Here is a 27,942-nt window from a genome sequence, read left to right as displayed (position 1 = left end):
AAGCTGGACATAAATTATTGGCCAGGGAGAAGGAGGCTCTTGTCCTGTACCACTCCACAGCTCTAATGAGCTTCATGTGTGCCAAACACCCCCGGAGCCTGACACATTGTACACACACAGCAGCACGTTGTGGGCAGTTTATTCCAGCCAGGGCTGTTTGTGTGTTGTGTTCAAAGGTTACACAAGAGCTGCAGCAGCCCAGCTCAGCCCCACAGGGGTGTCCCCATGCTGAGGGCACAGCCCTGCCCTCCTGCCATGGCACAGAGCACAGCCAGAAGTGGCTTACATGGGACTTTCCACCCACTGGAATACGTTCCCTGCTCCTGTGTACAAGAAACTTCCACAGCAGATCAGACTCACCCAGCTCCTAATCACCACCACCCCGCTAGGAATCAACTCTGAAATCCTGAGGAGTTCTCCTTCCTGCAGGATAAAGCTCAAAGAGCTCATGTAGCCATCCCTTAAACCTGGGGTAGCAGCAGCAGCACAGCAATTCCCTGCTCAGCACCTTTGATTCTGGAGCTGAGAAGGCAAAAGCTCTGTGTCCAAAAGAGCCCTCCCGTTCCACATGGAGGGGTTCACACAGGCCTCAGGCGTGGTTCCTCCTCCTCCTCGTGGCTCGGTGGCTGGGGAGGTGTCTCCTCCTCCCTGGTGTCCTGCTTGTCCCTCTCAGCCTGCAGCCAGCTCTGAGGAGCAATCATCTTCTTGGGCCCGTGGGGCGGGGGCCCGATCAGCGCTTCGATGTCATCGTAATTGATCACCTCCTTCTCCAGGAGGGCATTGGACAGCTGCAAAGGGGAGGGAGGCAAAATCAGGGATGGAGCTCCCAGAGAGAGCAGAGCCCTGCTTCTCTGAGCTGGTCTGAACCATCAACTCAACTCAGGCCCCAGCACCTGCAGCCCCCCAGGAGCAAGCTGGCTGTGCCACCACAGATGGGGTGACCCCAAATTCTCCAGGCTCCAGCACCATTCCCAAGAGCAGGTTTGGCCAGGAATACACAACGAGACTGCAGGCAACAAAGCAAGCTCTTGGGAATGATTTGCAATGAGAGCTCCAGGAACAATGAGAGAAGTGTCCCTCCTGCCACTGTCCCTGCACCTGTGACCCTGCCCAAGAGCCAAAGCAGCAGCATGGAGACCTCTGGCAGACCCAGAGCCTTCCCTGCACACACAGAACTAACAAAGAGCTGCCTGTTCCTGGAGGCAGGGGCTGGAGGTCAGCACAAGTTCCTCTCCAGAAGAGTGGAATTCTCTGGCCCCTCTGGCAGCAGCACCACCCCTCTGGAGCAGCAGGTGGCTGTCCAGAGTGGAACTGCTGGATCCTGCTGACGAGATGTGACACGCTGGCCTGGCAACGAAACACTGACTCTGGAGATACTTTGGCTGCACTTTAAAGTTTTTCTGTGCTGAGCCTCTAGCAAACATCTGGCTGCTGTTACATGGCAGCAGCAGGACAGAGGAGCCTGCAGAGACACTCCTGAGGATCCCTGCTCCAGAGGTGCCAGGGCACTGTCCCGGGGACAGCAGCGTGTCCCAGCTCTCTCCTTACCACGCACGGGAGGCCTGACACTGAGTAGCTGAAGGGGTTGTTGTTGTTGTTCTTGTTTGTTTAAAAAGAGGATTTAAGGAAAAGAATTGCTTGATTTGCAAAATAAGCAACGTTCAGTTGACCCCTGGTCATTTTGGAAGTCACTGAGTGGAATTCTGAAGGGAAGTCAAGGAGATGCAGAGGGTGCTGTGACCCAAGCTTGGCGCAGCACTGGGCACAGAGCTACTGGCACAGGCGGGGATGTGCCAGGGCGTTTGGCTGGATAGGGACTGTCAGGACACAAAGGGGAGAAGGCAAAGCTCTGTCTCTGCAACAAGGAGTCTTTGGTGTATCAGACATTAAGGAGGTGAAAACTGCCTGGAGTCATCAGGAAGCAGGAACCAGCCCCCGTCAGCCAAGGCACCATTTTCCTGCACCAAAGCCAGACACTGTCCACCTGATCACTGGCTTGGCTTCCCAAAAACAGTCACTGTCAGCTCTCCAGAAAATTGCACTGCCAAGAGGCAAGCAGAGAAGTGCAGGTGAAGGACACAAATTCCAGCTTTGATCATTTCCACAGAGCACTCCTCCTCCTCCATCTACCCTGCAAACACCAGCTGGTGTGAGGAGGCAGACTACTCACTGCTGGGAAAGGCACACATTCCTCCCGTGCCTGCTCTCAGTCTGGGGGATACACAGTAAACAGTCACTCGTTCCCAACACTCCCACTACAAGACTTTCTACGAGAGAGACAACACTGCAACAGCTGAGCTACAGAGCACAGAGAACAGCAAAGCCACCAGTTAAAAACACCCAAACCACCCAACAAACCCCCACACAATTCAGCTCACGGTTTGCAGCTTGTCCCGGTTCTCCAGCAAGAGCTTTTCTGTGCGCCTGTAAGCCTGAGCCACCAGGGTTTTGGCTTCCTTGAAGAAAGAAGAAGAGGGAGTTGGGGTGTAGGTGGCAACAAACACAATGTGTGGCTAAACAAGGAGAATGCTGAGGGATGGAATCTGCAAACTGAGCCAGGCAGAATGTGGCTCCCATCAACAGAAACTATGGATAAACTGGCTGGAAAAAGGCCCAAGGAGTGCTGGAGATAAGGGGCACTGAAGTCTTGCCCTAGCACAGCTTGATGGGAAATGCAGATTAAGGCTGTCCAGGAGCTAAAGGTGCAGCTCAGCACAAATCCCAAGGAAGCAGAGCCATGGTGCTTCTGAAATAGAGCTTTTTTGTTTCCAGCTTTTTGACTTTTGAACTAAAGCAATGTGTTTTTACAGCAACGAAGCCAAATTTCCTGTGAAAACAGGCTGATCTGCAGGCAGTTGGACCATCTAACCATTGGTTAGATCTGCTCTAGGAAGTGCACACGTCTACACTGTGCAGCTGTGACTTTAAGACACAGGTTTCTTGCCATCTCAGCCCTGCACAGCACAGGCTGCTGGGCTGAACTCACAGCCAGGTGGGATTCTGCCTGTTCCTGCTGCCTCACTGCACAGCCCTGACACATGGAACAGGTCACTGCTCACTCACTGGCCAACAGCAAAATGCAAATTGTTCAGGTGTAAACCACTTGCCATTTTTCAGAGAAGTGCAGAAAGCAAAGAACAAAAAGAAACCCTTAGCCCAGGGTGGCCTTACGTGGTCCATCATCTGCAGCAGGCCCTGGCTGAAGGGGCGCCGGCCGATGCCAGGGGCACTCTCGGGGTCTGGGAAGGAGATCTGCCCGATGCTGGGCACCATCCCATACTGCTTCACCATGGCATAGGCAATCTTGGTCACCTTCTTCAGGTCATCCTGTGCTCCTGGCCAGGAAAGACACACACACTGCTGGCCAGCTCTCAGCTCGGGGCAGGAAGAGCACATCCTGCACAAATACATGTCCTACCAGTGGAGAGAGCAGAGGACCCACTGCAGCCCATGGGGGAGAACACTCAGCCCACTGAGGGACCTTCCTGCAGGTCCCAGGAGTGACAGAGTGACCCTTCTGTGGCCAGCTCACCTGAGTCCAGACCTCTCACTGCCCACAGAGCAACTTGGTCTAGTGGAAGGTATTTCTACTCATGGCAAGGGGTGAAACGAGATGGGCTTTAAGGTCCCTTCCAACCCAAACCATTCTGTGATCTTATTTGGATTTAATTAGTTGGAAAGAGCAAAGAAAGTTCTAGGTCTGCTCAAGAGCCTCATCAGTAACTGCAACTGTGGCCTTAGGCTTTGGGACAAATCTGAGACAAGACAGTGAAAACCAGCCTGAGACCTCCATCTTGCAAGTGTCAAAACACACCATGTGACATTTCTTCTTGCCAGCACAGGAAACCTCTACCCCTTGCTCAGATCCCCCTGGATCTCCACCTGCCCGTGCCAGGCTCTGGCTCCTCACCTGTGGTGACCTTGTTAAAGGTGATGGCCTCGGCCACTCTGCCCCCCAGGGCCATGCACATCCTCTCCAGCAGCTGCTCCTTGGTGAACAGGTACTGCTCCCGGGGCAGGATCTGCGCGAATCCCAGAGCCGCGTTTGTCCGAGGGGCTATGGATACCTGCAACACAGAGCAGCTCCCTCAGCTCAGAGAACTGCAGAGCTCTCCTCCAGCACCACAGGGAGGGCAGCAGGAGGCCTCTGCATTCCCAGTGAAGGTTGTCCATAGCCATGGACAGGTTGGCCTCCAGAGCCACGGCTAAGGACAGCAGCGTGTCCTCATTCCTGCACTGAGGGCTCTGCCTTTACACACAAACACACTTCCTGCTCAGGAAATCAGCCTTAACAGCAAGTCACAGAAATCCTGAAATTTAGGAGCTACTTTGGAGTGTATAGGCCACAGCGAGTTCACTGATTCTGCTCCAGAATCCCTGAGACTACCTGCAGAAAGACAGGAGCCTTCAGAAAAAATAACAGCCATTTTCCCCACCCACTAAATGAGAGTAATTAACACCAGTTCTGCTTACACAATGGGTCATTCAGAGTGAATGTGCTACTGGTAACTGGCCAAGGAGCTGTCACCCTTGTCATTTCACTCCCCACCTCCCCCCAGCGTCCCTGCTTTTGGAGGAGATGTGCACAGATGACATCCCAGGGTGCCAAAGAGGCCTTTCCCTGCAGAGAAGGGCTTCGGGCAGACAACCTCCCAGTCTGGAAAACACATCTCCCCATCAGTATCAGAGCAACTCCTGCAGGGGCTTCACTGCCTGCAACGTGCTGGGAAAGGGATCACATTTGGATGTGTGTACACACGGAGCAGCCTGGAAGTGCATGACTGAGCAGCAGCACCAGGAGACTCAGTTGCTTGTAATTTTTAATTGCAAGGCTTCTCCTATAGCTGTTAATCAGCTTTGCACCAGCACTATCATCAATGGAGCCTAATAATGGATTTCTCTACAGCATAAATTAGGGACATGGTTTATATAATCACAGAATCATTAAGGCTGGAAATGTCCTCCATGACCATCAAGCCCAACCTTCAACCAAATCCCACCAGCCCACTGAACCACACTGTGAAGTGCCACGTCCACTTGTTTTTGAACATTTCCTGGGGCGGTGACTCCACCACCTCCCTGGAGAACCTGTTCCAATGCTTAACCAACCTTTCAGTGAAGAATTTATTCCTAATATCCAGCCTGAACCCCTCCTAGTTTAGTGGTGGGCTGGGCAGTGCTGAGTAGTTGGACTCGATGTCCTCAGAGGTCCTTTCCAAGGAACATGATTCTGTATTTGCCATTTGCTTTTCTGCAGTAGCACAGCCCCAGGCTCACAGAGCTGAGCAGAGCTGCACACAAGTACCACAGAGCAATCTTGGACAGGGAAGCCCCTGGGACTGCTCTCCTGGAGGTGGAGGTACCTTCATGACAGCCTCAGTGTGCTCCAGCAGCCACCCAACCAGCGCGTGCCCGGATTCATGGAATGCCACCACCTTCCTCTCTTCTGGTGACAAGATCTTACTTCTTTTGGCAGTGCCTGTGGGAACACACACCAGGGTTTGATAAGTTATCAGCAGGTGCAACCAGTGGGGCATAACCTGGTCCAGTCCAGGGCACAGCCCGTGGCTGAACCGTTTGTGCTGACTCTGGAGAGGGGGAGGCAGCAAAACCCCTTTAGCTAAAATGTTTGGAAAAGGTGCTCCCTGGCCCTGAGGTGGAAAGCAATCCATGCCTGGGACTGCTTGAAAACCCTGGCAGAAACTTTTCCCACTTCTCCTTACAACAGACTTAATCATTAGACAAATACTTTGACATTTGATTTGATCACAGCTCAAGAACCTTGTTCCCACGGTTGGATCTGTAAAAAAGCAGCTTACTTTTTTTTTTGTGTGGAAAAAATCTGAAAACAACACAAAAAATTGCAAACAACAAAACCCAAAATGAGACTAGCTAGAATCACACACTCATTTTGCTATTTTCAGTCCCTTAGGCAGAACAAGAGAGAAGAAAGATGTTGAATCACATACACAAGGTCCCAGTTGAGAAAACTGTGCATTAAGAGTGTTCAAATCAGCTAAAGTCCAGGAGTAGATACAGAAATCCTTCTCCAGAGCCTGGAAATGTCTCTGATTACACATGGCATGCTCCATATGAGCTTATTCAGGCTCCTGAGACCCAGCAAATGAAGCCATAACTCACACTTAACCCTTCCTCCAGGAAGGTGATTTTCCAAAGTATCTTTTTTCCAACTCGGCAGAGCAAGTTCAAAAAGGGTTTAAAAAAACAAAAAAAACGAATGGAAGTAAAACTTCCAGCACATAGGAAGAATAAGTACAGAACACACAGTGTGTCAGGCACTAATTACAGATCAGAATGTTGGATGCAAAAATGTCCCAGGGTTTGCAGGGCAGAGTCCCCACACAGAGCCCAGGGCAGCAGAGGGGAGAGCAGCCACTCAGAACCAATATTGCACCAAGCTTGCTTCATGTCTTGGAAAACAACATTCTATTAACATGAACTTTTAAATGAAGTCAAGGGTTTTATTAAACAAGGAAACAACAAAATTAGCGTGGCAGATCTTGTAAAATTACTGCTCAGGGACCCTGGAAACTGCTGTGCCCTGCCAGGCACGATGGAACAGCAGATTTAATTCCAACTGCCTTGATTTTCATCAGTCAGAGCCTTACCCTGCCCCCAGCAGAGTGTGAGCATGGCCCTGTATGGCTATTTCCACAGAAAGATGTATCTATTGTCTATAAATATATGAATTTTTATATACATATATATATATACACAGACACTTAAAAAATCCCTGCCAGCCCACTGAGGGAGGGACTGTGCTCTTCACAACAGCACACAGGGTGCCCACCAAGATTATTTCTTTTCCTACATAATCTCCAGGCATGGAAGTCCCCTGAAAGCCTGCAGTTATCACATTCATGACTGACACAAGCCACCCAGGAAACAACTCTGGTGCATCTCTGCTGGCCTTACACAAACCCCACCAAGAAAACAGGCTCCATCTTCTAAAGCCAAGCCCTAAAAGCCTCTGTGTGCTCAGCAGGTTTCTACCCTCACTCCCAGGAGATCTGACTGACTGCTTTCTGTTCCCAAACTAAAAACACAATGGGAACTACCACAGAGAAAAGTTCTTGCTCCTCCCTTACAGCAACACAAAGCTTTAAGGCTGACAGGGCCTCTGGACTTGCAGAGCTCCCTTTTGATTCCACCCCACTCTTATTAAAACCAGAAGCTCCTAATGGAAAGCACAGTAATATCTTCTTTCTTTCAAGAAAAGCTTTTATAGGAACTGAAATGCCCTCTGGATTGTGAAACCCAGAAGCATTCCTATGACATGGAAAGGGTACATTTAATACAGGGGCCTGGGGGGTTGTTTGGGGTCTTTTAGAATCTGTCTACAAAAAATAGCCAGTCCTGCTAATATGAGAGAATCTGATTAAGCAACAAAAAGACTCCGTGGCTTCCTACACACACCAGAGCCTGAGTGAGGCCAGGCAGCTTTAACTGCCAAAGCTCATGTCCTGCCATGCCCCAGCACATGGATCCCAGAGATCCCTTCTGCTGCCAGCCCTCCCAGCCTTCCCTGCTTTTTGCTTTATCTTCCCAGTCTGGGGAACTAAGGCAAGGCTCAGAAAGAAAAGGCAAGTGAGTCCCTGCAAGTCTGGTGCTTGTGCTCCTGCAGATGGGAAAGTAGAACACATCTTTACAAGAGCATGTGGTGCCAGGACAAGGGGGAATGGCTTCAAACTGAAAAAGAGGAGGTTTAGTTGGAATATCAGAAAAAAACAAATCTTCCCTGTGAGGGTGGGGAGGCCCTGGCAGGGATGCCCAGAGAAGCTGTGGCTGCTCCATCCCTGGAAGTGCCCAAGGTTAAGCTGGATGTGGCTTGGGGCAACCTGGGATAGTGGAAGGTGTCCCTGCCCACGGCAGGGGGTGGAATATAGAGTTTAAAGTCCCTTCCCACCCAAACCAGACCAGGATTCTGAAATCTTTGCTGCAGCTGGTGAGAATTTCCCTGTTACAGCTACAATTGTCCCCCTGTCCACTCTTGGGAGCTCCTGAGTACAGTTTGGGATTTGTGCTTTTAACCAAAGCACTCCAAGGGTTTTGCTTTTCTGCAACAGGTGAAGCTGTGAGGAATTTTCTCAAACATCTTATTTAAAATGAGGACTTCTCTGAGTGTTTTCTGATAAAGCAAACACTCAGGACCCAATTCCAGGATCAGGAAGTAACTGATCCAGTACAAACATCCTGTTCCACACGTTCCACTAAAAAGGCAGAGTGCCAGTCCGTGTGCCCAGGCTGCTGCTGGGAATGGAGCCTGGAAGCAGTTCAGTATCTGATTATGAGATCCACAGCTTGGCTCCAGGGCAGTTCAGCCCCAAACCCACCAGATCCAAATCCCTCAGGTGAAGTCTAGAGTCCTGGGAACTCTTTTCCCCTCCCTACAACACAAAGGGAAATCTCCAGAGGTTCCTCTCCTGGCAGTGGCACAAGCAGCAGGGAAAGGCCACAGGATGTTCTCAGAGGGAGAACAGTGCTCCACTGTCTTGCAGTTTATTCTGCCAATTCATCAAAGCCTAGGCTTGGAGGGCAGAAAGAAAAATCTCTAATTTCTTGCTAGTGAGGATGCAGAGACTATTTGCTATTGATATTTATGTAGCAGGTGTGCAGAGCAGCAAGAAAAATTCAGTCATATTGTAACTCTTCTTGTTAAAAAATACAACAAACAACAACCCACAACCCCCCAACCTTCTAAACTGAAAAAGCAACAGGGATTCGAATTTTCCTCTTTATTATTTTGTCAGTGGCCATTTCCCCTGAGCTATGGGTTCAGACTCCTGCAGATTCAGGAAGATGGAGCCATTTGGGGTCTTTTTCAGAGAACTTTCTGTGATTGTCATTGGAGACCTTCAGGCCAGAGCACACTCTGGACCCATCTGTCTTTGTGGGATGTAAGCCCTTCACCTGAGCAGAACAGACCCTGAGGCAACCTCAGGAAATGCTGCAGCACTGGCACAGGCAGCCCAGAGCAGCTCCTGGATCCCTGGCAGTGCCCAAGGCCAGGCTGGATGAGGCTGGGAGCACCTGGGACAGTGGGAGGTGTCCCTGCCATGGCAGGGGTGGCACTGGATGGGCTGTAAGGACCCTCCCAACCCAAACCAGTCCATAATTCCACGGAATGGCTGCACCTCTCACCTGCAATGACTCTCTCCACGGCGTACTCGAAGTTGGAGGTGTCGATGGATTTGTGCCCCTCCCTGGCAGCGTGGAGAGCAGCTTCATTGCAGATGTTTGCTATGTCAGCTCCTGCAGACATGAGTTCACAAGAGTTACACTGGGTCTGAACAGGACACAGAACCCAGAGGAGGAATGGGCACAAACAAATCTGGAGAAGGACCTAAGGAAGCCAAACAGCCTGTGCTCTTTGTTCCTTGGGAACAGAGAGCAACCCCAGCCTGTGGTGTTGATGTTGGATTTGAATAATACAACTGCTTTGGCAGGGAATGCTGATACCACCCAGAGCTCAGCAATCCAGGAGCAGGCTGAGGCCAAGGCTGGCTCCCAGGGACAGGGCTAGTGTGGGCAGTGGGCTGGCACAGGCTGCTGCTCTGCTCGACCTCGGAGAGCAGAGAAGGAACATCTGTTCCCAGTTTGTGTGGGTGGGTGATGGTGGCGGGGGGCTGCTGAGAGCAGACACGGAGAGGCAGCGTGCTGGGGCCTGGGAGAGGGGAAACCCAAAAGGATATTCCAGGAACTCCACATAAACAGGAACTCTGGAGCCCCTTGCTCAGCACTGTTTCAAGCTCCCAGGGACCCACCCTGGAAGCAGGCTCGATGCAGGAGCCAGGCAGAGCTGTCCAATTTCTACTCTGATCAGCAAAATAATTCCTACTTGTTCCTTCCATCACTTTCCTGGTAACATAAATCAATTTAACAATCTCTCCTCTGAAGTGCAGCACCTCCTTAACAGCTTTGAGAGGAGCATGACTGGTTCCTTCCCTTAGGCACCTGGGCATTGTAAAAGGGTGTTTTTCCTACGTCCCCACCCTGCTAGTCCTACATATTTCAGAAGATTGAAAATAGTAATGAATTACTGCTCATCAGAGCTCACCAGGGAGCTGGTCAGGTTCCCAGTATTTTTTTCTGTTTTCCACAGAAATGGAGAAAGAAGCCCTTTTTGACCAAACCTCCCTGCTAGACCCCCAGTACCCAGGAGCTCCAGGCTAAGTGGAGCAGGAGCACCCAAGGACACATCATACCACTGAATCCTGGGGTCAGCTCTGCCAGGTGCTGCGAGTAGAAACTGCCGTCCTGGATCAGCTTGAGGCCCTTCAGATGGTGCTCAAAGATCTCCTTTCTCTCCTGTAAAGAACACCCAGCACCTGAGCCCAGCCAGGGGTCACAACGGGGCCCTGCATTCATGGCACGGAGCAGGGTGGTGGCACTGCCGGCAGAGGGGACACTGACAGTGCCAGCAGAGGGGACACTGACAGTGCCAGCAGAGGGCAGGGCTCTCCTTGCAGAGTTCCAGTCCTCCAGCAGCCCTGATAAACACCCAGCTCTCAAATTCCCAACAGATGCACACGAGGCTCCCCTGAGTCACAGCTTTCTCTCTCAGGGCCACTCTCCCCTCCTCACTCTCACTCTGATCTCTCTTAACTTCTCCCTCACCACATAGGCCCTCTCAGGAAGGAGCTCTGACTGCCTCGACCTGCTCCTGCACAAAGCACAAACTGCAGAGCCCATCCAGCAGCTCTTCAGCCTGCACCCATTTCCCAGATGGAGGTGGGGGTGAGATGCTGCTGGCGAGCAGCCACCAGTGACTCATTCAGCTGGTCCAGGAGATCCTGACTCAAACAATGGGCTCAGTTGCCAGGGTTTTTCCCCTTCCTCCTTCAGGGCAGCTGCACAGTTCATGCTTCCGGGGCCAGATTCTATCAGGCATTTAAGGTATTTTCACTGAAAACTCTGCGGAGGACAGTGAAGCACAGATGGGAGAGGAAGAGCCTGTGCTGGCACAGCACACAGATCCTCACTGCAGCTGAGCCTATTCCCAGAACTCTGCTACAAATGTCAACACAGCAGACATGGAAGCCTCTTGTAAATGGATTTAAAAAGCATTCAGAAGGAGAAAGTCACTTAACAGGCTGCCTAAAGGAAAATGAGGAGCCTTACAAGGATAGGGAGGGCAATAAACCTACAGAACAAATAGTGCTCAAGGCACATGACAATTTAAGCTCTCACACCAGCCAATTGCCAATTAGGTGCTTCCCAATTTCCTGAAGAGAAGACACAAACATAACTCTGCATCTGCATGGCAAAAGGAACCTCACAGAAGAATTCACTGCCAAGGGTCTACCAGAGCAGAGACCTCCAGACCAGTGAGCTGTCACTTCAGAGGAGTGGGCCACTGCATCAGCACCACAAATCCTTGATTCAGAGCACAGAGGCTCCACATCTCCGTCTCCTCCAAGATCAGCCTTGCCAGGCCAGTGAGACCAGCAGGGGCTGGGACACCTCAGTCACAGGAAGGACAAGGCAGCTGGTGGAACATACCTGCAGTGTGGGGAGATCAATAAAGATGTGCCTGTCCAGCCTCCCAGGTCTCATCAGGGCGTTGTCCAGGACATCGGCGCGGTTGGTGGATGCCAGCACTATCACGTGATCCGTGGTCCCCATTCCTGCAAAAACAGGACCAGAGCAGGAGGTTTGCCCCAGCTCACTCTGCACTGCAGGCACACAGTGGGCTGGAGGCAGGAGATGGAGTACCCAGCTTTACACAAAGCCAGAGGGTGTGCACAGCACCCTTTGGGACTGCTGAGGCTGAGTGCCCCCTGCAGCTTGGAGCAAAGTCAGGAAGGAACCTCCCAGGTGAACCAGGCCAGTCCTGGTTATCATGGATACTCTGAAATCTCCTTTTCATTTACTTAGTAAGTCTTGGCTTAAGACTTCTTTTTCTCCTTCCTATTGCCACACTTGGAAATTGCTCCAACTAGAACCCAGAACAGAACCTCTGTTTTGATGAGTTCACAGATGCCTTCTCACCCCCAGGATAAGTCAATTCTTGAGCCTTTAGCTCCAGATTGTACAAGCAGCATTTCCTAGCTGAAACAGCCTTTTCCACAAGTTTCCATGGAAAGCCCTTTCAGTTTTTATTTATTTCAGCCTTCAGTCACAGACAGGCCACCAGGGGAGGGACAGGCTTTCCTCTGAGCTGCTCAGAGAGAGGACAGCTTTGCCACCCAACAAGGGCCATGTTACAGCATGAGCTGTTCTTTGCCTCCTCACCTCTTTCAGGCACTGTGCAGGGCCCTGAACAGACCAGCCCTGCAGAACCCACACCAGACACAAAACACAACCCAAGAGCTTTGCACTGATTATCAGCACAGAATTTGGCCAAGCCAGTAGGAGCAGCCTCAATAGAAGCATCAAAGACAGACAGGACTTCCTGGGGAAGGGAAGGCAGGGCATTGGCAGCTGCAGGAGGGCAAAGAGGAGCAGACTTTGTGCTGCCTGGGTGAGGAGCCAGAGCTCCCATTGAACCACTGCCCCACACAGTTATTTATTGCAATCCCCCAGGTGCCTGCAGGCCCCTGGGCATGAGTCACCTGCTTCCAGCACATTCCCCAGCCCTGGCACCCAGCAGCCTTCCCAGGGAAAGGACACCACAGTCCCATGTGCTTCCCTCTGCCAAGTCCCACGCTGTGGAGAGGCGGCTCCGTGCACGTAAGCTGGGCCAGTTTCAGCTCTCAGCTCCTGCAGAAGAGCTGCCAAATGTGTCAGCGTGCGAGAGCTCAGCACAGATCAAGGCTCCAGGTGAGGCAGGGGACTGGCTGTGCCAGCCTGTGCTGCAGCAGACCTGGTGCTCCCTCTCTGCAGGCTCTTGCCTAAATAAGCTGCCGGAGAGGATGAAGCCCAGCATCCTTCAGGCGTGTATCACACTGCACTCTGGAGTGGGATAAACAAGCAGAGACTGGCAGGCACTCCAGGAATGGCAGGATTAGATGGCACAGTGCATTATCTGCCTTGCAGCTGGGAAGACTCTCTTAAAATAGGTCTGACTATTAGAACAAATAAAAAACCAGAAGCACTGAGAGCATCCTCCTCACATCAGCTTCTGCCCCACTTGCTTAATGCAACACCACCTGGCATGTCACAGGCAAAGATCAGCCAAAGGAACAGGCTACAAAAACAACAGCTCATCACATCAACAAATGAGAGACAGCTCTGAAAATGCAGCCTGAAAAAAAGAGTTCCTGCAAGGGTCACAAAGGAATCACTCCAGAAAGGAAAGGGAAAAAGGGTCTACTCAAACTCCAAGTACCCTGCTCCCCACTGAGCAATACACTGTGTCAGCCTCCAAAAGCCTTTGGACATCTCCTGGGAGCAGTGGCACTGAAATGGGGCCCCTTCCTGAAGGAAGCCTCAGGGCTGCACATGGCACAGCTCGGGACTTGTCTGAGGTTCCAGGTGAAGAGCTGCTACCAAAAGCCATGCTGCATTTCCATTCACAAACCCCCAGCTCAGGCCAGGACTGCCAAAGCTCCTCTCAAAGCATGCAGAACAGAGGAGAGATTTGGGTCACATTCCTCCTCCACTTGTGTGTGGTTTGAGAGGGAAGATTCACTATTGAAAGCGGGCACCTGCTCCGGCAGAGCCGGGCTGTGTGCGTCACTCCCCGCGCTCACAATCAGCCTTTGTGGAGAGGCTCCCGGCCCCTCCCCTTCTCCCAGCACGGCCGGTGCTTCCCCGGCCCACAGCAAACCGTCAGAGGGAAGGAACCTGAGGTGCTCAGGGAACAGCCCCCGATTTCTCCAAATGTTCACACCAATGTGACTGAGCCCCAACCTGCATTCACCCTGTGCAGCTCATGGGGCACCCAGCTCCCTGCAGAGCTCTGATCCTCCTTCCCTTGCTCTCCCTTCCCTCCAAGAAATCTCATTCAATAACAGAAATCCAACAATCAGCGATGACTCACTGATCTGCTTTTGTGCATTTTTTCCCTCCAATTAACACCTATCTCGGGTCTATGGTATTGTCTTGCCTTCAGCCCTCAATTTAGGCTCAAAGAGAGCTCTCAACCTTCATCTCAAGGCTTCCTTACAAACACTCACCACTCCTGGGGCAGAACTGCTCCCCTCCTAAACAGGTCATTCTCCATCAACCTGGGAACTGTTTTGCTGTGCTGCACGTGGCACACCAGTGGTGTTTTAGGTGACACACTCCGTTAGGTAACACTCCAGTGACACGTGCCAGGATCCCTGCTGATGCCATGCTCCCAGCACCAGGCTGACATCCTTGCCAGCTGTCTCCTGTTTGACACTCTCAACTCCTTGCACCGTTTTTTTTAGTGTGTGTTTGATAAAGCACTGAGCAAAATGAAGGACTCTGTACATGATCTGTGCAAGACACGAATAAAGAATGAGATAATATAGATTTAAAAATAAACCAGGCAGCACACTGCAAACAAGGGACTATAAAGTACACACTGAGGATAATATTTACCTTCTAAACTCACTTTCCAGTTGAGCTGAACCCTTATTTCTGCACTGAGACTCACCAGGAAAACACTCTGGAAACCACACCTAATTTTTACAGACTGATGGAAATCAGACATTTTCATTTTTAGGATAGAGATGTGGAATGTACTGAGACTACATATTCCTGAGCAGACATGCAGGTTTCCATTCAATTCAGAGGCCAGCTCACCCTAAAACTGTTAGGGGAGAAAAGGACCCACCCAAGCCAGGACTGCTGGGCTGTGTTAGCACTGGCCTTTCCTGTCAGGATCATCTACTTCACTGGAAACACTCAGTACTGAGCCAGCAGTTGGAACCTGGGTCTGGGGATGTTTTTGGTGCATGATGGCTTCTGGTTTTCATATGAAGAGTGTGATGAGACAACATGACAGTCAAGCTATGAGTCACAGTTACAGTGAAGGGAAAACTGAAACAAACTCTTCCTCATGGGCACGTAGTTGGTTATTCCTCACCCTGAAATAGTAAGATTTAGTAACAGCAATATTGCAAGTTGGGTCAGTGCTGCAGGCTTGGACAGAGAGAGCCAGAACTGCCAAAGGAGCATTCTTTGTGTGAAGGTGTCTGAGCAAAGGGCCAATTCCAGGTGCACAACAGCCAGAAACCAAACCCAAGTGTGGCCTCAAACCAGGACTTGTTTGCAAAGCTTATCTCCCTCATCTCAGAGATCCTGTGGTCAAGGCAGACAACAAAACATAAGGCAGTGGACAGGAGAATTGATATATTACTTCACTTCTGTCCCTTTAGGACAGCTGAACTCTAAACTCTGACAGGCTTTAAACCACTACCCGTCTCAGACTGGATACAACAAGTATCCAACAACATGTAATGGCCAGCTGGACTGAAACTCCAGGGGGTTAAAGTTTACTGGATTTAGGGACTAGTGATGGGGCACATGGGCTCAGACTGGTTCAGACTTCAGCAAGACAACACCGCAGAGGCCAGGCAAGTTCAAGCAGGACAAAGATGACCAGGCCAACAGCCAGACCTCTGAGGAGAGAAGAGCAGGGAGAAACACTGACCATCCATTTCCACCAGCAGCTGGTTCAAGGTCTGCTCCTCCTCAGCGTTGGCAAAGCCAGAGACGTTGGTGGAGCGCTTCTTGCCCACGGCGTCGATCTCGTCGATGTAGACGATGCAGGGAGCGCGAGCCTGCGCCTCCCGGAACAGGCTCCGCACACGAGCAGCTCCCAGGCCTGCAGCGAGGGAAACACTGTCAGCCTGCTAGATAAAGCTGGCAGCAAAGCTGGAGAGCAGCACTGCTGGCCCTCAATGAGGCACCTGAGACCAGACAAACCCTCCCAGAACTCCTGTTTAGTCCTCAGGCTCAGTGCGTCCTGGGGCTGGGTTTAACTGGGCTCCTAAACCTGCAGGGACTCCTACAGCTGCTGCAAGAGCAGCTTTGCTCCCAGCTCCCAACATGGCCTCCTGCTCCTCCCATGGCTCAGAGCAGAAATAGTCAACATTTTCCTGCATACTGACCCTCCTCAGGTCTCAAGAGATCTGTGAGGAAGGAAGAAAAGGAGAAGGATGGAAATCCCAAGGCACAGAGAGGCCCTACTTTCCCCATCTGCATTTCCATACAAGGAAGGAAGCCTCAGTCAAGGGCTTTAATAATAGGTACAGGGAAGCCAGAGAGGATGCTTGCAGGTGAAGGACCACAGCTGCACTCTGTCAGAAAGCAGCAACCAGAAATGCACTTCAGATAGTACATAATTAAGGAACTGCATCACTGAAAGCCTTTTATATCTTCAGTCTAAGTATCCAACTCATCCTCCCCCTGCCAAGCCCTGTCCTTCGCAGGAAGCCCAGCCAGCTCCCTCCAACTCCACAACAAAGAGAGCACCTCACCTCCAATCACCTCCACGAACTCGGAGCCTGCCATGGCCAAAAACGGCACCTGGGCCTCTGTAGCCACGGCCTTGGCCAGCAGAGTCTTCCCACAGCCTGGTGGGCCCAGCAGCAAGGCACCCTTGGGCACTTTGGCCCCGAGCTGGAGGTAGCGATCAGGATTCTGCAAGGACAGCAGAGCTCGGTCAGAGCCACAGCTCATACCAGGCACTGCACCACAGTGAGGCTTCCCACAGCTTCCCCAAAACATTTTCAGCCTGGGCAACTCTGAGCTGCCAACGGGAGCAGCTCCATCTGCATTCCCATTGTGGAACTGGAGATACAGAGCTTGTTTCAACAGAGGCTGTCCAGAACCATGAAGGATGAAGAGGAGAGCATCCCCACCCCAGGTCACCCCTCTATCCCAGAAGGAGGGCAGCAAACGTTTGTTTTGTTCTACTTTTACATACCTTTAAATAGTCCACAAATTCCTTAACTTCCATTTTTGCCTCATGCATTCCTGCTACATCCTTGAAGCCAATCCCTTTTCCAGATTTCCCATCCACAATGGTGAAACGAGCCATCTTCAGCTGGTTCTGGGGAAGGCAAAACAAGGAGCAAACAACTCTGAACAAGGCCACAGTCTGCAGAGGCTGTTTGCTACATTTTGGGAGCCAGCCCAGCCCAGGGAGACAGCCCAGATGTCCCTACCAAACACCACAAAAGTCACCACCAAAGCACTGGTGTTTAACGGCTTTTTGCTCTGGAGAAAGTTCCCAGATGGGTGGTTGACTCAAACTTTATTTATCCACATGTTGGGAAGAGACAGAATAAACTTGCAGTCATAGTCCCAAAACAATCCAGTTCAAACTCCATGTAGACCAGGCAGGGATGATTATTAAAAACATGCAGATGTCCAAAACCTGATTTGGGATCTCCTCCCTGATTTCTAAATGCTCTGATCCTTAATACACATGGGACAGTCAGAGTTCCAAGGAATATGTGTTGATAGCAAATAACTGTCAGTGGTAAATAATTGCCAATACTTGTGAAAGCACAGACACTTTGCACAGTCTTTGATGTTGCTGCTGGTTTCTGCTGGAAACACCCCAGGCCAAAACTACAGGTTCTTAAACTGAACAGCCACCATGTTTCCATCTCCTGATGCATGTGAAGCCACAACGAGAGTCAAAACAAGAATTCAGTTAAACATCCCACTCATAACTGCTCAGTATGTTCTACTCAAAGCAGCTACTCAGGAGGCTTTTTCTTTCAGAAGAAAGTTTATGCCTTCTGAGGCCTCAGAAACATCCAAAGGAAGAGTTAAACTCAGGGCCTGGCTGTCCCCACTTAAGCAAGGACACAATCTAGTCCTCAAGGCCTCATTACTCAACACTTCTTTAAAATATTCCTTTTCTCTGAGCAGCTGCATCCTTTTGTTCAAAGAGAATCTCAAAGCCAAAAGAGAACTGCGGAGGAGACTGAGTGGGAAATCCAACAAGGGACTGAATTCACTGTGTTTTCATCCCAATCCCTGTGGTCAGGGACAGAGCACCCCAGGCTGATTCCTACAGCTTCATCAGCTGATCCAGGCCAGGGTGGGAGAGGGGAGGAGGAGGAGGTTTGCCTGGTGTTGCAAGCGAGGCATGCAGCAGGAGCAGAACAGGCCAACACATAATGAACTCCAGAATCTGAACATATTTTATAAATTGAGAACTCATTTTGCAGAAAGCAGCAATTCCTACTTCTGGCTGTATGGGAGGCATGTTGGCAGGGCCCAGTGAAAAACACCATCTGCAGCTGCAGCTCATTAGCAAGCTTTGAAAACAGCAAACTGGACTGAAATTCCCTGAGCTCAGCCCTTCCTGCCATTGGGAAGGGAAGGGACCTCAGCTAAGGCCAGTTAAGGTACCAGCCAGGGAGATGATCAGCACAGGATGCAAGGTGTGGCACGGCTGGAGAGTCCTTGGCACCAGTTCATCCTCATCCTGCACTGACTTTGCCAGGAAAAGGGGAGGAGATAACCCAGCAGAAGCCAAGACTCCCCACAGGCTGCAAACCATGCTCAAAGCCCAGGCTACTCACAAAGGCGTTGAAGCCTCCGGCCCTGCTCGCCACCCTGAAGAGGCGGAAGATGCTCCACAGCATGGACACGGCCACCAGTGTCACTATCAGGGAAAGGACATCACTGAAAGGACAAAGACAAGAACAAACTGAAGCATGCAGCTTCACCTGGTCAACATTACCAGACATGACTACTTGTAAAGGACATTCAGGCTACAGTGCAAACGAGCAGATGTGATTAAGAACATGGAACTTTCGCAGGTTTTTACACAGATATACAAAACCCCTAACCCCAAACATTACATAACCTAAGAAGTTAAGCAGAGGACACTGGCAAACATTGCCTACAGCTGTGGAGGAAATTCGACCTCACCATCCACTTCAGAGGCATTTCTGCTTCTAAAACAAGCAGGACTTCCAGGCACTCAGATCACATGCGGAGCAGAATCCACGGGGGCTGGCAGTGCCTCCAAAGGGAGCTCACTGCAGAGGACAGTGCCTGGTAACAATAGGGATTCCAACCCTCCTAATCCTGGCAGAAATCACAGTGTGGGTCTCCCATTAAGAGACTGCTTGATCCTACTCAGTCAAATTTCTCAGGAGTCCTTTATGCCAGGAAAAAAAGTGCTCCAGCACCAACACTGTCAGTCTTCTGAATCCTTTGGAACACCCATTGCATTAGAAGGGAGATGGGGAGCTGCCATGACACCCCAGGTCTAACACAGTTTCAGGACAAACATGCTGAGGACAAATACCCTGTGAGCTCTAAACAAAGGATGTCCCCAAGAGCAGGAAAAATGATCCTGTGCCAGATGACAGGCTGAGATTGGTGGGCCCCTGTTCTGCTCCACATGCCTGAGGAACCATCCGGCCTCACCACACTTTTGTGCTTATCTTTACACCAGGAATGTGTGCTCCACCTCTCACAGAGGGATGATTTACTGAAGCAAGGGACCAGCAGAAGCTCTATACCCAGCTGCATTTGTTTCTGCGCAGTGAGAGATGCAATGGCAACACTGAAACCTGAAAGTCACCTTCAGTTTGTCTGCTCTGCAAACAGGATTAATTCTGAAACACCCCGAGTGCCCACAACGTGGAGCAAGCTGAGCCCTGCAAAGGCTCTGCACCTCACAGGCTCCAACTCCAGACTGAGAGCAAATCCTCCAGACATTCACCAGGTCTTCTGAGAGATTTAACAGCCCATCACAGCTCTTAGAAAATGGTTTAAAATCTCTTTTGAGGAGCAGGGGAAACAGCTTGCATTGGGGGCTGATTGTCTGTTCAGTCCTCTCTTCCTGTTACATGTAAGTCTGAAAAAATTGGCAAGTTCTGAATTTGAACTGAAGGTCTCATACTGCATGATTAGTTAAAAAAGCTTATCTTCATCTATTCAACGAAATATTAAAAAGATCCAAATGTTGGTGAGAGGACGAAATCCAGCCCAGGTATCCATTCAGACACAAACTTCACGTTTTTACAAGGTGTCTGGGAGGAGGAATTACACACACTGGCCATCTCCAGTGGGAAAATCAAAGCATTATAATGAGGAAGGAAGGCTTAGTGCATCCCTAGCCTTCTCCACAGCCCAGGCTGTAACATCATTTGCTGCCAAGATTTCTATCACACTCCACACTAGGATAGTTGATTATGAGAACAAAAAGTCCTCAGCTGAGCAAGAACTCAATGACCCTGACCTGAAACATTTTGACCTGTTGCATGTTGCAATTACAGAATTCTTAAGACCCTCATTTCTCAAACATTAATGTACATCTAAAGCACCTTATCTTTCAGAAACATTCATTCAATGCTCCAAATCCAAGCTCACTTTTCTGTTCTGTATTTAGATAACATTTAGCCGAAAGTCACTTTTTTCCAAGCAAAGGATGCTGTCACCAATACAAGAGCAACAGTAAGAACAAATTTATATCATACTTTCCATAAAAGCCAGGGTGTTTGTAGGAAATGGGGATTCTGTCTTTCTCATCAATATTCAGCTCATCCTCCACAGCTCTGAGCTTCTCTTCGAATTTGTCGATGTTTGCCACGCGCATGGTGTAGAGCAGGGTCACGTTCTGTGGACAGGCAAGCCACAGCAGCAGGGAAATGTTATTTATTACATATCAATATCTGCAAGGAGCAGAGGGGCACGGCATGGACAGGTCAGGAAAAAATTAGCCTCATGCTACACCCTTTGCTCCTGCATCAATGGATTCGGGAGCAATGACTGACACCAGGGCTCCGAGTGAATTTAGGAACCCTCTGGTCTTAGGAAAAAAGGCTGATGGGAGTTTGGCAGAACACTCATGCCTGAAACCCAAACAGCAGAAAACTTCTGAAACAAAATCCAGTCATAAGAGTTTACAATCTCCTGGATACCTTCTCCCATATCAGACTGAGCTGGTAGAAGAAAACTGAGTTTCTCCAGCTTTTTAGACCTACACAAGATTTTTTTTCCCCAAGGCCATTAGTAATTATTTTTACAATTCAAACTGGAAGTCTTAGTTTCCAGTTGCTTGAAGCCCCCTGAACTTCAAATACAAGAAAGAAAAGAACTAAAGCAAGTTACCAGCTGGAGTTTCACTGACCACTAATTCAGTCACCTTCAGCAGTATTATCTAAGCCCATTGCCAGCTGCAGGGAGTCACTCACAACTTGTCCGTGTGGAGTTCCGCCCGGGTGCAGATAAATCTCCACGATGTCACTCTCAGGCACCACCTCGATCCTCTGCACCTCCCCCTTGGCCAGCATCTCATTCACAAAGTAGTTCCAGGAGATGTTGGTCCCCTCCCTGTTCTCGCCGATCATGAAGCGAAGCATCAGCACCACGAAGGTGAGGATCAGCAGCGCCCGCAAACGCTCCAGGTGCATCTGGTTTTCCCTCCTCCTGCGTTTCTCCTCCTCTTCAGAAAAAAAGATACCAGAGGAAAAAGGATTAGTGTGTAATTGTGGGGTTTTCTGATCCAAAGGGATAATTAAATGGCAAAGATTAACACAATGGTACTTTTGAGGGGGATTTTGTGCTGCATGTTTCGTTTCCCCTGAAGGACTGGGCTCCCATGGTCCTAGTGCACCAAACCCACTAAAATCCCACCAAATATCACTCTAGGCTAAAATGAGACACTCTCCTGCCTGGTCCCATTGGGACAGAGGCAAATAAAGCCACAGGATCCTTGTTGCTAAAAATCAAACTGCAGAATGACAACAACTCACTTTATATACAACATGGCTCCACAGTGGAAAATACTGGGAGTAATCCCAGAGTCCCTGGTAAATCCCACAGCACATTATTGTCTCCAGGTGAGCTCTGATCTCCTGGCACCTGCACCACAACTCCAGCAATGCTTCCACTACCTCAGTAAATACCTGCATTTGCAGAGAATGGGAGATAGCAAGAACACAAATACACTGCAAATCCATCTGCCTTAACCAAATTCCCTGGATTTTCTCCCATACAACTCACCTCATGTTTCAGAGGGTTTGATAACTTGCCCACAGTAAGGATCTGTATCCATGAGGGATTCCTATGCTGGATGTGCTTTCCCACACTTTTATTGTACTACGGCCACACTGAAGCAATGACACATGGAAAAGGGATGTTTTACTTCAACTATCTGCCACCAAATATTTTTTCCAGTCTCACAACACTTATTTTTTTTGCACTGCTCAGGCAAATTTACAATTCTGTGGGCTGTAAAGGGCTGTCACAGCACAGTTCAATGTCAGCTGCTGGTCAGTGTTTGAGTTGTTCAAATGACAACAAATATCTCCTCCTCTTTCCAGTCACATGTGAGTGTTCCCAATATATAATTTAGCACTTGCTCTTGATATAAAATTTAACAGCAACAGCAGCATGGCACACATAAATACCCTTCCGCACCCAGAAATAAATTCATTCTGTGCCACTGGGCTCTAATGCACCAGTGCTGCAGCTCAGATTTGATTTATTTGCAAATTCATAACAAATGTCCTGACACCAGCATTTATCACCGGCCACCAATTAGGCCCTATGCATGCTGCAACAAAACCCAGGGACAAACATATGACCCAGGCAGCTGCTAAAAAAAGTCCTCTGTCCTTCAGAGGCACAGCCTCATTTTTCACTGCTTCCCAGCCCTGCTCCCCTCTGAACAGGAAAGGCTTGTTCCTAAATAGAAACAATGCAGCTTGGCAGAGAAGTCATCATTTCAGAGGGCCGTGACAAGCTCAGGCTCCGTGTCCAGCCCATCCGCTTTGTTCTCTCCTGCCATCCCCTCACCAAGTGTTATCTGCTGCATCCAGCTTTGTTAGCACTCAGGAATTCATCCCAAGGCTGCAGGATGACATCCACTACTGTCTTATTAGGGAAAATTAAAATATATTATAAGACTTAAGTCTGCACAACATCCTGGAAAGCTGAGCAGGTTCTAAATAAAAGGATTTTACAGAGAAAATAAACTACTTAAGGAAAGTGAATCCTGACAGGAAAAGCCCATCTATGGTTGTGCAAGTTCCTTGGGGGTGTCAGAGTCAGCTCCTGCTAGAGCACTTTCCTCTATTTCATTTCAGACCAAGTGGAGGCCATTAACCTGCTCTAAACACACACAGTCAGGGGTGTGATCACAAAAACATCACCCAGGGGAAAGCTGCCCGTGAGACGTCCTGACACAACTTCTCCCATTTCTATGAATTAGATTTTTCTAGGGCCTTTAACCTGCAGCTGAGTAATTTCAGGAGAGAACCCCATTTCTAGAAAGTTGCAAGGCAACAGCAAGCTTTCCTCTAGTCTCATTTAATCAAGTACAAAGCCATCTATTTCTCAGCTGCGGTGAGGCGTGACTGTCTGTACAGCACAACATCCACCCTGCACCACAAGCCACCCCACAGCACTCAGAAAGCAGTCCCAGGGACTGATGTGACACTTGCAAGCAGCAGCTGTGGGAATACTTCCAGCTTCTGAGTCTCCACCAAGCAATGATTTGCCATTAACCCCAAATGTGAACTCTCTGATTAAAATCTTTGCAAGGGCTGCGGTGACAGTTTGAAGAGTTCTGTGCAATAATTACAGCAGAGACAAGTGTTCCCCTGGAGACACGGGGCAGCACTCCCCTCCCAAAGCCAGGCTGTCCATTAATCACGGGAGGAGAGGCACGGAGCACAGCGTGCTGCTGGATACTGATGTGAACAGCTACAGCACTTCCAGGTGCCTGCTCAGTCATCCCCTGGCCTCACTCACCAGTTCCACACTCCAATCCTTCCCAGGACTCTGAGACCTGCACTCAACCCCCACTGAACCCTTCATCCCAGTTATCATCAAGGAAAACCACTGCTCTGGCCATAAGGACACTGCAGTGACATCAGCCAGGCTGTCAGAAGCAGCTGACCTCTGACTTCAAAAGCAACAAATCCAAAAGAGTTCAACTATTAAGCACAACAAAGCAAAATCCATTTGATGATACCCAGGTAAAGGTTTAGAAAATAAATTATGAAGTTATATTACAGCCTGTAATGACATTAAGTGCCTCACAACTTGCAGTACAAAGTTCTGGAGGCATGGCAGGGGGTTGGATGATTTTATGGGGCCTTCCAACCCAAGCCTGTGATTGACAGGTTAAAACTAATTTTCAAAAAATTCTTTACATGCCTGGGGCTTAGGAGAGTAAGACATGGAAAAAACCAGTATCTAAAAAGACTGATTTAAAAAAGAAAAAAAAAAAAAATTAGTAACACTGCTAAGAGCTCTTGGAGGCATTTATATCTAAATTCTGTGATTCACTAAAAGTGGGGGTATTTCCATATTGAAGGTAAGTGAAATATAAGCAAATAAAACCAAACCCACCTTAAATGACTGGGTTTAGTTAATACAAATTTATTAAGTCAAAATGCTGTACAACAAAACCTCCCAAAAAAACCCCAGGTAATATTACTGTCCCCCTTCATAAAGGGGCAATGCCAAGGCAAACAGCAATGGGAGATTTGCACAGGAAGCAAAGTGGCCCACAGAGAGTCACTTTCGTGATCTTTCACCCCCTGATTAGATATTAGGAGAAATTCCTTCCTGGCAGGGTGGGCAGGCCCTGGCACAGGTGCCCAGAGCAGCTGTGGCTGCCCCTGGATCCCTGGCAGTGCCCAAGGCCAGGCTGGACAGGGCTTGGAGCAGCCTGGGACAGTGGGAGGTGTCCCTGCCATGGCAGGGTGGCACTGGATGGGCTTTAAGGTCCTTCCAACCCAAACCACTCCAGGATTTCTACCATCTGTTATCTTCCAGTCCATCACCTAAACCAAAATATTCCTTCCAGCTTGCTCTTAGCCCCAGGTTTGTACAGGGGAAAGGTGCAGGTACAGGGAAGCAGGAAGGAGGATCTTGCTCCCTGTGTTTCAGTAAACCCTGGGACTTTTGGCACTCACGTACCATCCTCCTCCTGTGGAGATTTCTTCTTGAATCCTCCATTCTTCTGGCTGCTCCCCCGAGAGCTGGATGTAGCAAACCAGGAGGTGCTGCCTGCAGGCAAGCAGAGGTCAGAGATTGTTTTGATGGCACAAGGGAAATAATTTGGAGGAATTTCTTTAGTACTGAACCGTGGACACAATTCCCAAGGCACAGCCATTGCTACCACTGGTGTGGGCAGTTAGAAACAGCCTCACACTTGGGACTGGAAATGCTTATTCAAGGAAATATAAGTAATGGAATTAAATCATGCTGAGGAATACTCAAATAAAAGCCCAAAAAGGCTACAAACACAAAGTCTAACGACCCCAGTACTTCTTTAATCCCCTGAGCTCCTCATGGAAGGTGCCACTGTTCATTCCTGGCACCAAACACAACCCTGGATCCCTGCAAACACCCCCAGCTTCCACATCCAGGAACAGAACACCTTTGCTGCACCTTCAGGAATGCAGGGGGAAGGACAAGAAAGGTCAATTCTCTTATGAAATCAGACCTTTTCCCTTCCTGCTCCTCAGGACTCACCCAGGAGATTCCAAAGTCTGACTGGATCCCGGATTATGAATTGTTTTTTTGTCAGGACTCCGCTGAGACCTTGACGTGGTAGGGAAAGCGTTGGTGCCAGGAGGCTCTGAGGAAGGAGAGAAAGAAAAACAAGACAAAAATTGGAACAGTGATGTGGCTGCTGAAGCTTTGTGTGCCTCCCTGAGACTCGGATTCCTGAGCAGGGAAATGCTGTGGGTGAGTGTCAGGACAGCAGCTGGGAGCCCTGGATGGGATTCCTGGTTGGGCACTTCCCACTTGACTTGGGAAATGTTTATAACCCGGAGCAAAGAAAGCACAAGTAGAAATAGACAACCCATGCTCAAAACACTTAAGAGTTCATCTCTTTCCTCTCTGTGACTGTTTTTTTGTTCTAAGGCATGTTGGAAAGCAGTTCTTAGAATGTAAAGCCCCTGGATCCCTGGAAGTGTCCAAGGCTAGGATGAACAGGGTTTGGAGCAACCTGGGATAGTGGAAGGTGTCCCTGCCCGTGACAGGGGATAAGAATAAAATCCCTTCCCACACAAATCATTCCATTATTTCCACGCTGTTTCCCAAGTCAGCGCCCAACAGCGCTGACAGGACGGACCTTCGGGACGGCACAACCGCAGGTCCCTCCCGAGCAGCCCGAACGCCCCTCTCCCCCGTTCTTCTCCTCTCCCGGTGCCCCCGGTGCTCGATGAGGCCCTGCCACCGCCCCGTTACCTGCAGGCCGCGAACCCCGCCGAGGGCACAGCCGCGGGGCCGGGCCCAGGCGGCGGCGGGCGGCCGCCAGAAGGCGCAGCGGCCGCGGAGCAGCCCCATCCGCAGCAGCAGCGCCATGTCCGCCGCTCCCGCTCCCTGGAGGCCTCAGAGGCCGCGGCGGCGGGACGAGCCCGGGCCGGGCCGCGGCAGCTCCACCGTTACCAGAACCGCGGCCTCGGCAGGGCCGGAAGCGGCCGCTGAGGGCCGGGCGGCCATCTTGGAAACGGGGGCGCGCTCCGCGCTGCCAGGCCTCAAGATGGCGGCGGCGGCGCGCGGGGGCTGCCGGGAAGGGTCGCGCCGTTCCCGCGGTAACGGGGGGGGGCGGGCACGGTCTGAGGGGCCGCGAACGGCCTGAGGGCCCGGCCCCTCCCGCCGCTCCTCCGGCGGGCTCTGCGCTGCAGGCCAGCCCCAAACTAGGGCCGGCCCGCTCACGTCTCATAGAACAGACGGTTCCCCGCCAGCCCCGGCTTTCTCCGGGCTCTCCAGCGGCCCGGCCTTGGCCTGGGCCCAAGTTATTTAGGCAGGAGAACAAACGGCTGGGAGGGGCGAGAGGGTCCCTGCAAGGTTAGCAGAGAGGCTGCAGCCAGCGCTGGGGGGGCCTGATACTGGAGACTGGTGGTGTGAGCACACAACCAGCCCGGCTCTGAGATTTTATCCCCCCTAATCCCATGTAATTGTAATGCCTGGGAAAAGAAGGAACAACCTCTGCAGTCTTAGGTTCAGCAGCGAGGAAAGAGACCAGCTCTCTCCCTGTGCAGCTGTTGCTGAGGAAGGTTCCCCTTCTGACAGCCCGAGGTAGGAGTGAGCTCTGGTAGAAAACAGCCTGGGTGTCTGTGATGGGAGTGAGGGACTGAACTGTGCTCTGAGGGAAAGGGAGTGAACAAATATGTAGAAATTTATGTTTACTTTGAGGGTGGTGAGGTCCTGGCACCGGTTGCCCAGAGAAGCTGTGGCTGCCCCATCCCTGGCATGTTAATGTCCCCTCACGCCTGGAAATCTCTTTGTGTCACTGATTGGATCAAACAGTTCAATTTACAGACACACAGATCGGTGCCAAATAGAACATGAGGGCTGTTCAGAGGGGATGTGGCAGCTGGGGGCACCTCCACCCACAGATCCCACATGGAACACCCCGGGAGGCTGCACTGACTCCCAGCTGGAAGATCCAGGCCTGGATGTGACCAAGCTGTGCTGAACTGGGAGTACTGGTTATTTACAGACACATCACAGAGCTGGAGTTGACACAATTTCTCTCCCTTTTTCACACTGTGCTTCAAAGGCAACCAGATGACAGAGCACCAGGAAAGCTGGACATAGAGGCTGTGGCTTCCCCTGGCAGTGCCCAAGGCCAGGCTGGATGGGGCTTGGAGCACCCTGGGACAGTGGAAGGTGTCCATGCCATGGCAGGGGTGGGACTGGATGGGCTTTGAGGTCCTTTTCCACCCAAACCATTCCATGACTCCACGAAGGAGGGCTGGGGTCTTTGCCTCACAGGTGCGAACACAGAGTGGTGCCAGGAAGGAGAGTCAGGAGGTTCTGCCCTGTGTGGGCAGCCCAGGCTGTCCCCTCCATGCATGCCAGAGGTGACCTTGGGAAAGGTGGCTTCAGTCACTGTCCTTGGACTGGCAATATGCTCCTTTGGGAGTAAGCCATTATTCTGAGAGGCCAGATATAACCTGACCCAGGCTTGGCCTTGCTGGGATGTGTTCCAGCCATGACATCACCCAGTAATGCCACGTCTGTTTACCACCGGGGAAAGGTGCTGGATTGGAGGCTGAAATCCCTGCTTTATCTCCTGAGCAGGTTAGGAGCAGGAAGCAGCATTAGCAGCCACAT

The 27,942-nt window shown here is 50.5% G+C and overlaps 1 protein-coding gene across 1 annotated transcript; it reads right to left on the bottom strand.

The window, feature by feature from the left end:
* Nucleotides 1-123: 123 nt before the first annotated feature.
* SPG7 (SPG7 matrix AAA peptidase subunit, paraplegin) lies at nt 124-26,358 on the bottom strand. The gene is made up of 17 exons (XM_071440823.1): nt 26,068-26,358; nt 25,345-25,450; nt 24,787-24,876; nt 21,048-21,298; nt 20,331-20,470; nt 18,420-18,522; nt 16,805-16,930; nt 16,356-16,518; nt 15,527-15,700; nt 11,524-11,648; nt 10,227-10,329; nt 9,163-9,273; nt 5,364-5,479; nt 3,911-4,067; nt 3,172-3,335; nt 2,379-2,456; nt 124-788 (listed from the first exon to the last, which is right to left on the bottom strand). Exons 1-17 carry the CDS (start codon nt 26,182-26,184, stop codon nt 579-581), a joined length of 2,334 nt encoding a protein of 777 aa, XP_071296924.1. The 5' UTR covers nt 26,185-26,358; the 3' UTR covers nt 124-578.
* Nucleotides 26,359-27,942: the final 1,584 nt, after the last annotated feature.

This window comes from Agelaius tricolor, unplaced genomic scaffold (genome assembly GCF_023055355.1).
Source record: "Agelaius tricolor isolate 1412-34295 unplaced genomic scaffold, bAgeTri1.0.p SCAF_15, whole genome shotgun sequence".
Taxonomy (NCBI): Eukaryota; Metazoa; Chordata; class Aves; order Passeriformes; family Icteridae; genus Agelaius; species Agelaius tricolor.
Note: the sequence above shows the minus strand (reverse complement) of the source record. Positions and strands in the feature narration are given on the sequence as shown.